The 16,378-nt window shown below is 42.0% G+C and overlaps 1 protein-coding gene across 3 annotated transcripts in view; it reads right to left on the reverse strand.

The window, feature by feature from the left end:
• Window positions 1-16,378, reverse strand: part of SOX13 (SRY-box transcription factor 13) — a 56,617-nt gene that overhangs the window by 22,470 nt on the left and 17,769 nt on the right. For 2 of the 3 annotated variants that reach the window (XM_040424008.1, XM_040424012.1), the window contains exon 2: window positions 2,437-2,509. In XM_040424008.1, the coding sequence (XP_040279942.1) occupies window positions 2,437-2,498 (62 nt within the window). In that variant the 5' untranslated portion in view covers window positions 2,499-2,509. Of the gene's footprint in view, window positions 1-2,436; window positions 2,510-8,499; window positions 8,545-16,378 lie in introns of those variants that run through there. The other variant, XM_040424010.1, reaches the window with a different exon arrangement.

The raw sequence follows: 16,378 nt of genomic DNA on the forward strand, positions 1-16,378 counted from the left end.
CATTAACATTGGATATCTACTTGAAATGGGAAATCTGTAGAGGGCTTTAAAGGGCGTTCATATCGGTGTTATGAAATCCGGCAGGCTAATCCAGTAGAGCAACAGCCTGCTGGAGTTCACCATATTCCAATGGGATTTGACCACTTTCTGGCATAAATGCCAGCTTTCGGCCTGACAAAATGTCAATCATGCGATGGGGATCCAGCATTTCCTGGCATTATCCAACTATGGCAATTACGGTGAACACCAGCAGGCCGTTACTCTGATGGATGATATGAACGTAGCATTAAAAATGTTACAGTGATCAGCAGCACATGTCATGTCCCTGAATACGCTGCAGTCTGTGGGTATTGGATGGGAAATTCGTGTGCATATACATATACGTAACTGTACAATTACAAAAAGAGTGAAAAATAACAAAGATCAGTCAACAGCAGCATATGGACAGTTTCAGTGAAAATAAGTGAAAGCGGCCAAAAAAGGTGATAAAGACACATGTGAATTAATAGAGGGGACATTCAGGATCCTCATCCATTAGCCAGAGAGGGGACAGATAAAAAGGGAGCGGTCAGCACGTTACATATCACCGCGATTTTAATAAGAACTGCTGTGGGATCCTGGAGGTAGGATGCCCAGTTCTCAGCTTTACGCAATTTTAAAGGCCTGTTACAACATGAACTATCCCTAGTGTTTCAGTAGTACTTCCCCTTTTAGGTTAAAAAGTAACAAGGGAAAACTGGTTGTAAACCACCACATGTTTTTTAGCAATGTGGTTTTCAATGGAAGCCATTCTAGGAACAATGACATAAGACAGACGTTTCAGTATGCACTTGTTGCACCAATGTAAAGAAGATCTGTCACCACAATATACTGCCCTAGTTATAGCCTCCTGAAATATTGATTTTAGTAAAGAACTGTAGTCTTCATGAAATAACAATTCAGGGTCACATTTTCTTAGAATTCTGCCTCGTGCAGTTTCTTTTTTATTCCTTCTAGAAACGCAAGTAAAAAATGAGAGATTATACCTCTGCTTGACCTTACTTCTACAGAATCATACTGACAGCTTTATGTCACCATGATCCTGTACAAGTAAGGTCAAGCAGAGGGACATAGCACTATAAATCATGATAATGCCCTGCTGCAAGTCCAGAACGGAGGATCACGCTCACACGGAGCGTGATTCCCGCAATGGACTCACTGGTGTGAAACAGCCCTAAAGGTCCAGATACAAGTTAACAGTTGGAGGCGTGTCCCTGCACAGTCTGGCATTGTCCAATCAATGCTGCCAGTGGTAGACTATGCAAGAACACATCCCCAACTGGTAACACCCATCTGTACCTTTATCCAGAAATTTCTAGCATGAATAATACTGGACTGGCACAACACAGAGTGATAGAAATATATCCTCCAGAATTGTTATTGCATGGGCATGCAAGTAGTTACTAGAACAGTTTTGTTAGGAGAGGTGACAGGTCCCCTTTAAGGGCAGCATTTAACAGTGACAGGTCCGCTCTATTACTAGAACAGCAAAACATGGTGGACTAATAATTAGGCGCTTCTCTTACATCACTCACCAATGACCGATGGCCACAGTGTATTATGTCTTAGGTGCCATTAACCAAATGGCATAATATATTTTTGTAATCGTGCAATGGGACTGGTAATTATAATATACTCCCATTCAACAGTGAGGCATATTAAAGGGAACCTGTCCCCACGAAATGTACAGCAACCTGCATGGAGCATGTTACAGAGCAGGAGGGACTGAGATGATTGATGTACAGTTTTGTGAGAAAAGATTCAGTAAAACTTGTAATTCATACATTTATAGATCTGCTTTTTCTGACTTCATTGTACATGGTGGAGGTGTTATCAATGATTGATAGCATTTTCTGTGTAAGCGTGTCACTGACAGCTGTACACTAGGGTGGTCTTAAGTTCAGAAAAATCAGAGACATAAATACAAAAATTAAAAGTTTTACTGAACCATTTCCCACACAAAATATATCAATCTGCTCAGCTTCTTCTGCTCTATAACATGCTGCCCACAGATCACACTGCATTTCATGGTGACAGGTTCTCTTTAAGATAGGGGTCCATTTATACGACTGTCAATACGGGCACAGATGGCTTACAATCACAAACGCCTATTCATTGACTTGAATGGCTCCGTAATCCGCAAGATACGTAGCGGAGAGGAAGCCCACGGAAGTGCCTCCGTGGGCTTTGGGATCTGTGCCTCCGTACCACAAAAGATAGGACATGTCCTATCTTTTGCCATATATTGTGGATCGCAGACCTACTCAAGTTAATGGGTCCGCACCGCAGTACGGGATTAAAACGGCCGCTGCCCGTGCAGCACTGACATGGACGGCTTACGTTCGTGTGACTGAGGCCTTACAGTGATTTAAAATCACCAACTAATTTTTGCGTTACCTTTGCTCTTGGAGGTTTCCAGAATAGCATTTTAGAGCATCCTGCTTTACTGAAGAATCCATTCAAGCAAACACTAGAAGACAAAGACATACATACAGGTTATATACAGAGACATCTATGTACAACTAAACTGATAAATACTCGATAACAAAAATATATTTTTTAATTACTGAACTGCTATAGACAAGTTTCTTTTAGTCCAATGAAAAAAACTTTGGAAATAGCCTTCATTGGATATAACCTACAGTTTTGAGCAAACAGCTCCCATGTACTCCTGTTACTAAACAAACCCCTGTGTGTGGTCTGACAAACAGCAGCACAGGTGCAACCAGGTCACCACCTCGACATCAGCCTCCGTGCTCCGGGCGACGCAAGCCCAATATGAAAAGAAAGAGATTCCAGCACTGGAGATTTGAAGTAAAAAAAATAAATAAAAATCTTCTTTATTAAAACTGATTAAAATAATCCAGGTACAACACAGGTAGATAAATCCCCATTGACAAAGGTCTACGCGTTGCGGACTGTACCTAGTCCTTATTCATGACATAAAATCAAAGTGAAACCACCCCCTTATTTAAGATGTAATACGACATATTATATCTTTCTATTACAAACCAGGTATCCTCAGGGTTTAAATAGGCATCAAATTATCATGTATATTAAGTAATGTTTGCAGTATCTCCATAGAAAACACTTATTTTGTATACAAGGGGTTAAATCTGAGTGTATCACATTACTGCCCACGTGATGGGGCTATTATCTTAAATTAGGGGGCGGTTTCACTCTGATTTTATGTCATGAATAAGGACTAGGTATAGTCTGAAACGTGTAGACCTTTGTCCATGAGGATTTATCTATCTGTGTTGCACATGGATTATTTTAATCATTTTGAATAAAGATTTTTTTTAACTTCAAATCTCCTAGTGCTGGAATCGCTTTCTCTTCCTGTGTGTAGTCCGATCCTGCAGTAATCTTTACGTTCCCTGCTCTCTGCACCTTAATAACCTAGTCCTGAGCACAACCGGTGGTCAGAACGTCAGAGGGAGCGATCCCCTTCAGGGCCCTGTCACTCAAAGCAGGGAGGACCACAGATTTGCTGCAATGAGAGCAACAGTGACGCCCCAATTGCACCAAACAGCTCATTTGCATATTAGGAAAAACAAGATATTACAGGAATGGAGCCTAAAATTGGGATGGAAATAAAAAAACTATTTTGTTCTGGTGAGCAAAAGCTATCTAACAGTGCTCTGTGTTTAATAGGGAGGTCTGTGGTGACAGATTGCCTTTAATGAATACTGTGTGTTCGGAATGAAGTCTTCTGTTCTCCTGTTTTACTGCTATTAACAAAAAAAATATTTCTGCACAGTTTAATAGCACAACATATTCTGGTGACAGATCCACTTTAAAGAGTAACTAAACATTAGAAAAAAATTTGGTTTGTCATAGCAACATATCAAAAGTTTTGCTCTGTAGAGGTCAGGGTGCCGAGACCAATGCGAGGAGTGAGAAGCACCCAGCTGAGCTGTCCCTGTTCGCTGCTGAAGACAGAAATGAAGACCGCCTTAGTAGAAGATCTGTGGGGTCATCTTCATTTCAGACTTCAGAGACGTCACTCGCTTCTCATATTAGGGATCAGCAGGGATCTCAGCATTCAGTAATAGTGTACAAACACTACTGAAATTAGCTGAAGATCTGAACAGTCCTGGAAGACACTAGAGAGAAATGTGTCCCCTACTGTATGGCAGCTGGACACCTACACAGCGTCCAGTATGCTGTGGCACTGCACAACCCCATTCTAACTGCAAAACATAGCAAATAGGCCTCATGCACACGACCGTTCGGGTCCACATACGAGCCTCAGTTTTCACTTCAATGGGGCCGCAAAAGATGCAGACAGCACTCCGCGTGTTGTCCGCATCCGTTGCACCGTTCCGTGGCCCCGCAAAAAAAAATATAGCATGTCCTATTCTTGTCTGTTTTGCAGACAAGAATAGGCATTTCTACAATGGGCCACCCGTTCCGTCCAGCAAATTGTGGAAGGCACATGGGCGGCTTCCGTTTTTTGCGGATCTGCGGTTTGTGAACCGCAAAAAACTGAACGGTCGTGTGCATGAGGCCATTTTCACACCGCTAGAAAGTCATTTTTACTAGACGATAGGTGTTATCAAGGCAGGAGCAAAGGTCATCAAAGCGGCATCTGCATCACACAAGCCGAAGCAAACAACCAAACGGCTTAGAATCAGTTAGACTGCTTTTACACAGGTGGAGAAATGTATCATTCCCCTACGTCTTGTTTTTGGAGTAAAAAAAAACTTTGAAACACCATTGCGACTAAATCTAGAAGCATCAGGTGTTTTTTCACTGCCAGAAAAAGAGGCAAGGCCAGAGCAGAGTGTTGGCGGGGCCCTGGCTCATTTATAATCATTTGAACCAGAAACTAGCGTAACTGATTACTGAAATCAACGCCAGCTACAAGCTGGTGAATATTTCAGTCTGGAGCACGGACTGCTGGAGGAGGCATTTTACTTACAGGTCTGCGCCTCCTCATAAATTAAATGCCTCCTCCGGTGGCGCAGGCCCTATTGGATAGAACACGTGGGTCTTGATAAATTAGGGCCTCGGAAATCTGTTCAGTGATTGTGTGGAGCCTCCACAGACATAAGGTATAACGGAAAGATTTGTACCCCTTCTGTGTTTTTGACTGGCACCTGGTTTTGGCTCACAGTCACTGATGAAAATCCCAGGTCCAGATTTACTACCCGTAAAGATAGTGTAAGCTTAGACAGACTGTCTACACCTGCACCAGATTCATCACAGGAGCTCAGGGAGGATGATAAATGTGGTGCAAGGATAGACACTGTTCTCTAGCTCTAACTATTGGTTGACTTTCTTTGGGGCAGAGTTTTACACGAGAATTCTGGTACAAAAAGTCATATTTTAGGCCACACACCTTCTCGATGAAGCTTTGCCCTTTATATAAGTCCCACACCCTTTTTCAAGTCAGAAAAAAAGTGTTGTGCCAAATTTTGCCACTTTTTAGACAGATTTTAGGGACAGACACATTAGTAAATCTGGGCCACTCAATTAGGCTTTAAGCTGGGGCTACACTACAATATGTGTTGCATGACAGCAAGTCCCAGAAACGTCACCATCCAAAAACATTTGTCTGAAACGTGCTGTCATGCTGCTATTTTAGAGCTGTGATTTAGCTGTAAAAAAAAAGTTGCAGGCATGTTGCAGTTGCACAAGGTTTATGAGGGCAAAGTCACTTGGCATTAGTGAGCAAGTTTTTAGTGGCAGCGGGTTGCAAGGTCACTCCATAGACAGACATTACAAGGCGACATTGCGATCTTCAGGTCCTGCGACACATTGCCATGTAGCCCCAGTCTTAATAGCCAGATACCAGAATGTACTCCCATGGACAGAGAAGAACATGGATTTCTACTTCCAATACCTTCTTCTTTTATTCTCCAACCTTATATCATCCAGAAGCTGAAAACCCCTACAGAACGGATAAAACTGTAGAAATCTATCAGTACAGGAGACTGATCTGTGCAGTTCATGACTAGCTTACAGAGGATTGACTAGATAAAAATGTAACAAATGCTGACAGCAAAGAGATAGAAAATGGTGAAAAATGAAGGTATTTCATTATACCGGGATTACGTTTTATTTGCATTAAGCCTGGAACCCTTCTTTAAGTGTCAGGACATTTGCAAAAGCATATGTTTGAGGATATTAAAATTCAGCATTTTTGATGTGAATAAAAGCACCCAATATCATCAGCCTCAAGCACATGAGTGATACAAGCGAGAATAAAGCATGTCTCTAGTAAAATAAAACAGGTAAAAGAATTCTGGCATCACTACTTTAGCCCCATGTTTGACATAGCCTTGGGTCAACTGGTATTCGTAGCTGGTGTTTTTAGCGATAAAAAAAAAAAAAAAAAAAAAAAGGACAACCAGCCACAATATTTTGACCAAATATTGGATTTTAAAAAAGCTAATAAGAAATAACATGCATCTAATATTCCACTGACCAACTTTGTTAGAGGGAAAAAAATAAAAATAAAATCACACAGAAGGTTTACTGAACGTATGCTGTGGATTGCATTCACTATGTCATTATATGCACAGAAGTGAACAAATTTGCTTGACAAATATATATTTTTATAATAAGATTTATTTAACAAAGAGCCATTTGTATTGTGTCATGATCAAAGCCTCATATCGTGCTTCAAGCCCTATACCATTTGCCAAAAGCGACAAGAACAACAACATGCAATAAATTACTTTAATAGTTTCTTTTTATTGCTGTCACTTGTATGCAAGATTTAAATATTTGCTATGTGGTCAATATCCAGACACTGTAATAATGCACATATACACTGCAGAATGCTAATATTATATATTACCAGTCAATATTTTGTGACTTATGTACACAGCGATACGTCACTTAAAGGGTTTCTATCACTTCGTTTCACCTATTTAGCTTTCAGACACTAGCGATCCGCTAGTGTCTGCTTTATCTAACCATCCTAATATAAGAGCTTATTGTCCTGCCGTTTAGCTAAAAAAATAACTTATATAGATATGCAAATGAGCCTCTAGGTGCTATGGGGGCGTTATTAGCACCTAGAGGCTCCGTCTACCTTAACAAACTGCCGCCGCCCAGCGCGTCCCTCCAGCCCGCCCATCTCCTCCGGAATGCGATGCTCCTCGTATTCGGCGCATGCGCAGTGAATGTCTGATCGCTTCCCTGCTCAGACATCTCCACTGCGCCTGTTCCTTGGAGCACTATGACGTCATCGGCGCAGGCGCAGTGGAGATGTCTGAGCAGGGAAGCGATCAGACATTCACTGCGCATGCGCCGAATACGAGGAGCATCGCATTCCGGAGGAGATGGGCGGGCTGGAGGGACGCGCTGGGCGGCAGCAGTTTGTTAAGGTAGACGGAGCCTCTAGGTGCTAATAACGCCCCCATAGCACCTAGAGGCTCATTTGCATATCTATATAAGTTATTTTTTTAGCTAAATGGCAGGACAATAAGCTCTTATATTAGGATGGTTAGATAGAGCAGACACTAGCGGATCGCTAGTGTCTGAAAGCTAAATAGGTGAAACGAAGTGATAGAAACCCTTTAAAAAGGCACAACCGTCAATGTGAAAACGCATGACTTTGGCTCACAATCACTGACCAAAACACTGACGTGTGAATAAGGCTTTACAAACCTACCTGTCTCCATCATTTCCATCACTCGGTTTGACTATGAGTACTCTACTTGTGTAGATCCTTTTTATATGTACAATGTTCAGGAAATAATGGATTTTTTAATTGTTTTTCTTAATGTGTAAGTGTTGTGATACTGACCATTTGTGTAATATATTTTAATTACTGAAAATTGTACATTTCTATTAGAGAAATAGCTCTAAAGTGGCCCATTTTGTGCCTTAGCAATGCTCCCTGTCTTCCGTTTACTATACTGCTTAGACGCGCTCTACAATGACTGCTGCTATATATATATATATATATATATATATATATATATATATATATATATATATATACACTGCCCTCACTGCCTGTCTCATATATATATATATATATGTAGGAGAGAGGTAGTGAGGGCAGCAGCAGTCAGTGTGGAGCGCGTCTCAACAATACAGTAAACGGAAGACAGGGAGCATTGCTAAGGCACAAAATGGGCCACTTTAGAGCTATTTCTCTAAAAGAAATGTACAATTAAATGATATTACAAAAATGGTCAGAATCACTGCTCCTACACATTAAGAAAAAAAAGAGGATGAGTTACACTATAATAATCCTAATAAAAGTGCATACAAAGTGAATGATTGGCAAAGAAATAAATATGCAGAGTAATGCCCAGGTAGCCACTATGTGATGATTTATACTGACAATATTTCTGCACATACAAGAAGTATATAACATTCATGAGAAAGAAAGAAGGGACTGTTTCTCCATACACATGCTTCTTAAGACATCAATGCTCAGCTTGTTAACAAAATTATTTACTCAGATTTCTCTTTAGGGTCTATGGTCCTTACCTACAATGCCTTGCTGATCCGATTACTGGTTTTACCACAGTTTCATCCAACTATCAAATATTGTTCTTTCTTCTCGCCTCCCGTTAGTGGGCCATTATTCATCACCGTCACAGACGGCTCTATCTCCTACCACATCACTAGTTATTTGTGTGGCGCACTCACACGGGGAGTAACAAAATGTATTCTTATCATCAAGGATCCCTTCTATCAGCTCCCACCTATGAAAAGGCAGGAAGTGGGCTCAGCAGTGATTCTATCAGCTCTCTACCCCTATTTTGAACCTTATTTTTCCAACCCAAGATTCTATCTAGTTCTTCAGAAATGGGACTGGAAGAACTGCAGAAGAAAAGGGAACTGAACTCCAGGTGCTATCACCAGAAAACTTGTAGGCAGGTACACATAACATGTAATTCTTTTAGTTTTCAACGCGTTTCAAGGGCAAATAGCTCTCTTCATCAGCCACATTCATTGAAACGTGTTGACTAACCAAAGGAATTACATTTGATAAGTACCGTACCTGCCTACATGTCTTTTGGATATAGTGCCTGGAGTTCAGTTCCCTTTTCTTCTGCAGTTTTTCCAGTCTGAGCTTGCGGCTCACATTCCACATTGTGAAACCCACAAAGGAACCAAGGTGACCGTCCCAAGTAACAGCTCACTGTGTGCGCTAGAAATACAGCAGGCTCTTAAGGTGGTGTGCCTCTCACAACACACAGAGGTAAGTGCAGTATATAACTGTGAAACCATCTGCACATCTCCACGATCCCACACACGAGGCGCTGCCTGATTTTTCTTTTCTATGCATTTTAAGAACTGGAAAGATACATCAAAAACCTAACACTAAATGTTAGACAATGCTATACTGTAAAGCTAGTGCATGCGCAGTGTCGGCATAGTGTTCCTTCCCTGTGCTGGAATAAGCCTCAGGGAACGAACTGCGCATGTGCTAGCTCGCGCATCACGAGATTACGGCGCTCTAGCTTTGTGACGTCAGGTAGCAAGGAGGAGATTCGGAGGATGCGGGGCGGTGCTGGGCTCCTTCACAGTGGGCGTGGCTAGGCTCAGAGTCAGAGAATGCTGGACTCATCTCTCAAGCATGGAGGAGACAGGACCCATCTAAGGTTAGTTTACATATGTATAAAATCGTTTTTTTTTTACACAATAAAAGCACACAGAGCTATGGGGACTGGATATTGCGGATGTGCTAGCGGCGATCTAGCAGCCCATGTCCTCCGCTCTATACCCAAAATCCAGGTGACAGGTTCCCTTTAAGTAAGTTCATCAGTAGTCAGAACTTATGTCCCTCTTCTCACAACTCCATGCAATTTTGTCAGATTTTTTTCAATATTGCTTCAGTGTATTCCTTTTTTTCCTCTCCCTTCCATAAATAAAATGGCTAAAATGGACTAGAATAGAAGCTGCAGTGAGTTTCCTGGTTCGGGTGGACAGACCAGTTAAAAAGAGGTATGTGTCTCTAGCCCACTGACTTGTATGGGTTCATGTGCTGTCCGTTTTAAAAAAATGGATAGCACAATCAAGAGAAACATGGTAGTGTGAATAAGCTCTTATGGATAGTTATGGCTTTCCGCCTCATTTGCATCCCTTTCTTCCGAGAATTCCAGAGGAGCATGTGTGGTCTATAAGTCTCCTCAAGGCGAATAAGGCCCTCTCCCCAAGGAGAGATAGTACCCTGCAAAACCCATTTATATTGTCATCCTTCTTTCCAGGAGATTATTATCAGGGTATTTGGCAAGGAGGGTGTATAGAACATTAAGCGGCTATTAGAATTTTTATCAATCGTAAGAGAGAAGGGTCAAGCATGAAAGACACAAATTGGGGTGATTGTAACGGCAAACATAAAAAAGCAGAGCATAATAGTGAAACCATGTCAGTTACTAATAAATAAAAAAATAAAAAGTACTATGATTGGAACTGTTCTATTTAGAGAGATGAAAGGGATTATATGGGCCTCTTTTTACATGCCAGTACATGAGGGCATACACATTACAACGTTGTTAACCACACAATGGCAATTGTGGTTTCTACATACAGTACTCTGTGTATTAGTAAGCGATACTATCTGGGCACTAAGAGAGTCAAACTTTAAGCCACTGTTTTACGGTTTCAGATGAAAAGAATTGGGAATATATCAGGAGAAAGTGCCAGCCCCAAATCTAAATGAAGTTTGGAGCCACAGGCTTTAGCGCCAATCACAACAGTGTGCTGTAAACACTAGAGCGAGTCATGTCATCTTTGTGGCCGGTCATCACTAGCGCAGATATTTGTTCTGCTTTGTTCTTGTGTATACTCTCTAAAGTGATGCAACAATAGTAATACATTCCAGGCAGGATTATTTTACAGAAGACATTTGTAAGACAGCTGCAAAATAGGCTAATAACTCTTCATGGATTCTACCGCACTGTGACCTGCAGAAACCAGGGCGCTTTGTGTCTACGCAGCAGATGAGATTGCTCCTTTGAGGGTCATCCACGCGTGAGGCTTTGGTTTCAATCCAGCTACTTGTGAAGTTCCAAACTCCTTTCATCTCTCAGCACCTCAACTTCTAATTCTGCATGGCTCCGACACAGTCTGTGCCTGCACCTAAAAACTACCAGGGCACAACACTGAGCTCAGCTAGAAGTTCTCGCTCGTGAAGCGTCAATCTGCCCTTTTTTATTCCGCTAGAAATAGTTTTTCATGATTAGGAGCCACGTTCAAGCAACACTGATTAGATTATTGTTCACAACTATGTTTAGTAAAAATGTGCACACATATTACGTGGATTGCAAAAATATCCAAACCCATGAATTGTAAATCTGACTGTAGGGGATGAGAAACTGGGATCTCTCAAGTATCGTGGTGTCAACCTCCTCTGTCGGTAAAGACTTCTAGCACATGAACGTTTTCCAATGGGTTCATGAGAAGTGCTGGACAGCTGGCCTAAGGGCTCTTTCACACGAGCGGCTGCCATGCGGGTAATCCGCTGCGTGAAAGAGTGCCAAGCCCCGCTCCGGACAGCAGAGACACGGAGCATTAACATGATTGATAATGCTCCGTACCTCTCTGTGACCTTTTTACCACAAAATCACGGTGACAACTTTATCTCACTGTGATTTTGTAGTAGAAAGGTCACAGAGAGGCACGGAGCATTATCAATCATGTTAATGCTCCGTGTCTCTGCTGTCCAGAGTGGGGTTTGGCTCTCTTTCACGCAGCGGATTACCCGCATGGCATCCGCTCGTGTAAAAGAGCCCTAAAACTGAGAAGCTATTACAGGGGGTTAGCAACCTCCGGCTCTCCAGCTGTTGTGGAACTACAATTTCCAGGCTGCAAACTTGCTCAGTTGACCCCATAGAAGTGAATGGAGAATGTTGGGCGTTCTAGTTTAACAGCTGAAGGTTGCTGACTTCTGAGCTATAATGTAATATTGCACTGTGTATGGTCACTGTCAACTAGGGAGTTTGGCTTTCGGGTCAGGCCAGTACTAGAAATGCAGTCTTGGGGAAAACAGCCCCCCAAAATGCCATATCTACAGCCTTTAAAGAACGGACAGTCCCGTTCAGCAGCATTAAACCAGCTTCATACTAATCACTACAGATTTTTTTTTAATGTTCTAATCTAATGTGTAAGAAACAGTGACAGACCCCACAGGACAACTCCCTATGGCAATAAGCATGCATGCTCAGCCAACCAAAGTGTGAATATTTATGGGAAGGCTGGGAATGGTGGCATAGGATCCAAACGTATATATATGTACCTGGAAAATGCATAGACATAAACTTTAACAATCTGTTCCTCAAAAGACTGACCATGTTCTCTACTTGTCCTCAAAGTGCAGACCGCAGACCCACTGGCTTCATAATGTGGCATGCACACAGACTTCATCCGTATTTTGCGGATCCGTGGTATGCAGGGTGCAAAACTGACACAGTCGTGTGCATGAGGCCTCAAGGGGAGCTCATCAAAAAAAGACCGGCCGTTAAGCAGAATAAATGGTAAACCTTTGCTCCCATCATTCTGGTGGTTTCTTACTAGCTTGTTTTACTTGGCCTAGAAATTTTGGATCCTAAAGCCTCATCTATAAATATCAGTAAACAGAGACACAGGAAAACAGCTTTAAAGATTTTATGATAAATTGTCACCGCACAGGCGACCAGAACAAGAAAGGAAAGATATGACTGGAAATTTTTATGCAAGCATACATCCATATAAACTGACTAGCAATCTTCTATAAATCAAATGAAGAAAACTAAACACCATTTCACAATTCTCTTCTCAAGAGTTTGGCAACAATTACACAGTAACATGTTGTTCTACACGGGGCAAGAAGAAGACATCTGTTTCGGCACGACAAGAAAAGAAAGTGACAAAAACCCCACATATTTATTAAAACCAGAACAGTACTTGCCACTAGCGACTAGATTTAAAGAGGACCTTTCACTAGTTTAAAAACTAAAAACTAACTATATCAGTGGGCAGAGCGGCGCCCAGGGGTCCCCCTGCACTTACTAGTATGTCTGGGCGCCGCTCCGTTCGCCTGGTATAGGCTTCGGTGTCTGCAGCTCCCTCTGTTGTACGGGGCGGAGTTTTTCTATTAGGGTTGTCCCTGGGACTCCCAGGCTATGAGCTGTGCGCTACGATTGGCCAGCGCTGCAGCAAGGGACAACCCTAATACAAAAACTCCGCCCAGTACAACAGAGGGAGCTGCACGCACCGGAGCCTATACCGGGCGAATGGAGCGGCAGACATACTAGTAAGTGCAGGGGGACCCCTGGGCGCCGCTCTACCCACTGATATAGTTAGTTTTTAAACTAGTGAAAAGTCCTCTTTAAAGCATACTAGTATTTTAAAAAACAATACACTTCTGATACATTATACAGAGGCTTTGATCAGCAGGGGTCTGAGTGCTGAGACCCCCACCGATCGATAGAGCAAGGAAAAAGAGGTGGTCAGAGTGCTGCCTCTCCTCACTGCAGGAGATGAAACTTAGATAGGCTCACAGACTTTCTACCGAGCAATCTGCATAACAGTAAAAAAACATTTCACCACCACCAAAAAATTTGAATAAAAAGCGATCTAAAATTTGTACACACCCCAAAACGGAATCACGAAAAACTATAGATGGCCTGCCAAAAAATTAGCCCTCACACAGCTCTGTAGACATAAATATAAAAATTTTATTCACAGCTATGTGAATGAAAAAAATAAATAAATAAGTTTTCGCTCCTTGAAGGCGGGGAGTAAAAAAAAAAAAAAAAAAAAAAAATTATATTATATTATATTATATTATATTATATATATATATATATATATATATATATATATATATATATATATATATATATATAAAATTATTTGGTCAGGAAGTGGTTTAAAGGGGACCTTTCACCGTTTATTTTTTTGGTTAAACCTAGTACCTTTACAAGTGGGGCACTCTTGCTCCTCCTGCTTCCTCTTCCACCTCCCCCTTTCCTTCTTGATTGACAAGTCTAGGAGAGATGACTATGCAGGAACCTGACCCTGTCAATCAAAGACAGGGAGGGGCTGGCAGAGGAAGCAGGAGGAGCAAGGGTGCACATAGTGGATCGGGTTGTCCTTGGTGTGTATACAATATTTTTCGCCCTATAAGACGGACCTAGGTTTTAGAGGAGGACAATAAGAAAAAAAAAAAAAAATTTCATTAGACCTCTGGTCAGACCACCAATCAGACCTTCAATGTTAATCAGACCTCAGCTGACAGCCCCAATCAGACCCCAAATAGACCTCAGATCAGACCCCCAAACAGATGTCAGCTCAGACCCCAATGTGAATAACCCCCAATAAGACTTCAGATAAGAGACCCATGCCTCATCAGCCCCCAGCAGCATTATATATCAGCCCCCAGCAGCATTATATATCAGCCCCCAGCAGCATTATATATCAGCCCCCATTGCCTCTCACCAGCACCCAGCCAAGTTATATGAGACCCCATTGACTCTCACCACCCCCCATTGCCTCTCACCAGCCTCCATTGCCTCTCACCAGCCTCCATTGCCTCTCACCAGCCCCAAGCCAAGTTATATCAGCCACCAGAAGCCTCATATGGATTAAAATAAAAAAAAACACTTACCTCTTCTGCTCTGGAAGCCGCCGCTCCTATCCTCAAGCGCGATCCTCTTCATCCTGCCGCCGGCTGTGCTGTGAACTGGCGCGCACAGCATGAGGTCATAGAGCCCCCTGATGTTGCGCGCAGCCACTGCACAGACGACAGCGCAACTAATGAGCGCTTCCATAAAGTCTTATGGGGGCGATAAATACGGTAACTGTTCATTTGCCTATACATTATAAGTACTTTTTCTCCAGAATGAAGCAACAGATCAATAAGTGAAAGGTAAAATTTTATTCAGCCGAGCTAGCCCTACAGGGCATTTTGCCTGGTTGAACAGTGAATTTGCTGAAAACATCCCACAGTTGTCTCATTCCAACTGCCCATCTTCTATTGGTCTGGGTCATCTTCTAGAGGCTGGGGTCAGGTAGAATAGAGCAATTCATTGCAGGATCAGACTACCCACAGTTTATTTGTAGTCTGTTACCATGGAGACATTTATTTATATGTAGATGTGTAGAAACTAGAAAACTATTGACTGCAAGTGTGTACAATGGTTTTAGCTGAAAAGACTGGGTTTATTTAGTTTATTGTTCATCTGTGGAGCCATCAGAATAATTACAACCAACATCATTGTCCAGGGCCCTCATCTCCAAAGGGGCATTTACAGAACCAATAGAGTCATCTTAAGCTCCACCTCTCCCCCACTCCTACACCCTCAGCTCATCTACTGTGCAATCTAATGAGAAGGCTCAGAAACATGGCAGGTGCCTTCTAACTGGTTGCTGCATAGAGTAAGCAAGGAAAGGCATCAAGGCTGACCACAGCTTCTGATGAGAGAAGCAAATTACCCAAGAAAAAGTTCACCCCAAACCTATAAAAGGAGAGGACATGTCTCAAGCACTTCCATCCAGCGCAGATAAGGCAGCTGACGTGCTATTCCTTTCAGCTAGCTCTGTAGATGTGCTATTATCCTGGAATAAAAAACAGACCCCTCTCCATTGATCTAGACTGTAAGGGTCAATATCGGCACTTACTGCTTTCTATTTTACATCAATATGTTTGCAAAACGTATTAACACTGTGGCCCCAATTTTAATTTTGCCCGGGGTCACCACCGAGGGGACTAATCAGCACAAATAAACACTTTCCCATCGTCATTGTGACATGCAATTGTTAGAAGGGGACAAAGGAAGTGTAGAAGTGCATAAAAGACCCTTTGTTTGCCAGCAACAATTGTTAGGTGTCACAATAGCTGCTGAAAAACAACAAAAGCTCCAGGCAAACAAAAGCTTTTTTGTGCACCTCAACGCTTCTTGTGACACTCAATAGCTGCAGGTGACAAAGGGGTAATGGAAAGGTGCACATCAGTTCCACCCTGTACTGTCTCATGTGTATTCATGCTGATCAGCTGTGACATATGGCCTCACAAGAGTGATCATTATGGGAGATATCGTATTATACATTAAACATTACCAATCACGGTCCAGTGTCAACATGTTCAATGACTGCAGAAGCAGCAAAAATAAATAAATTGCTTGCTGATCAACGTTTTTATGGTAGCTTTTAAAATTAAATAGCCTGTCAGTGTGTTATCACCGATACCTTCCCACCCCACCTCCATGCTCAACCAACTTTCTGTGTTAATATACAGGTGAAACTCGAAAGAATTAGAATATCGTGCAAAAGTCCATTTATTTCAGTAATGCAAATTAAAAGGAATTGCATTAATGCAGCTTATAATTAGAATTTTGTGAAAAGGTTCAATATTCTAGGCTCAAAGTCTCACACTCTA

The sequence above is a fragment of the Bufo bufo genome, chromosome 3, assembly GCF_905171765.1.
Source record: "Bufo bufo chromosome 3, aBufBuf1.1, whole genome shotgun sequence".
NCBI lineage: Eukaryota > Metazoa > Chordata > Amphibia > Anura > Bufonidae > Bufo > Bufo bufo.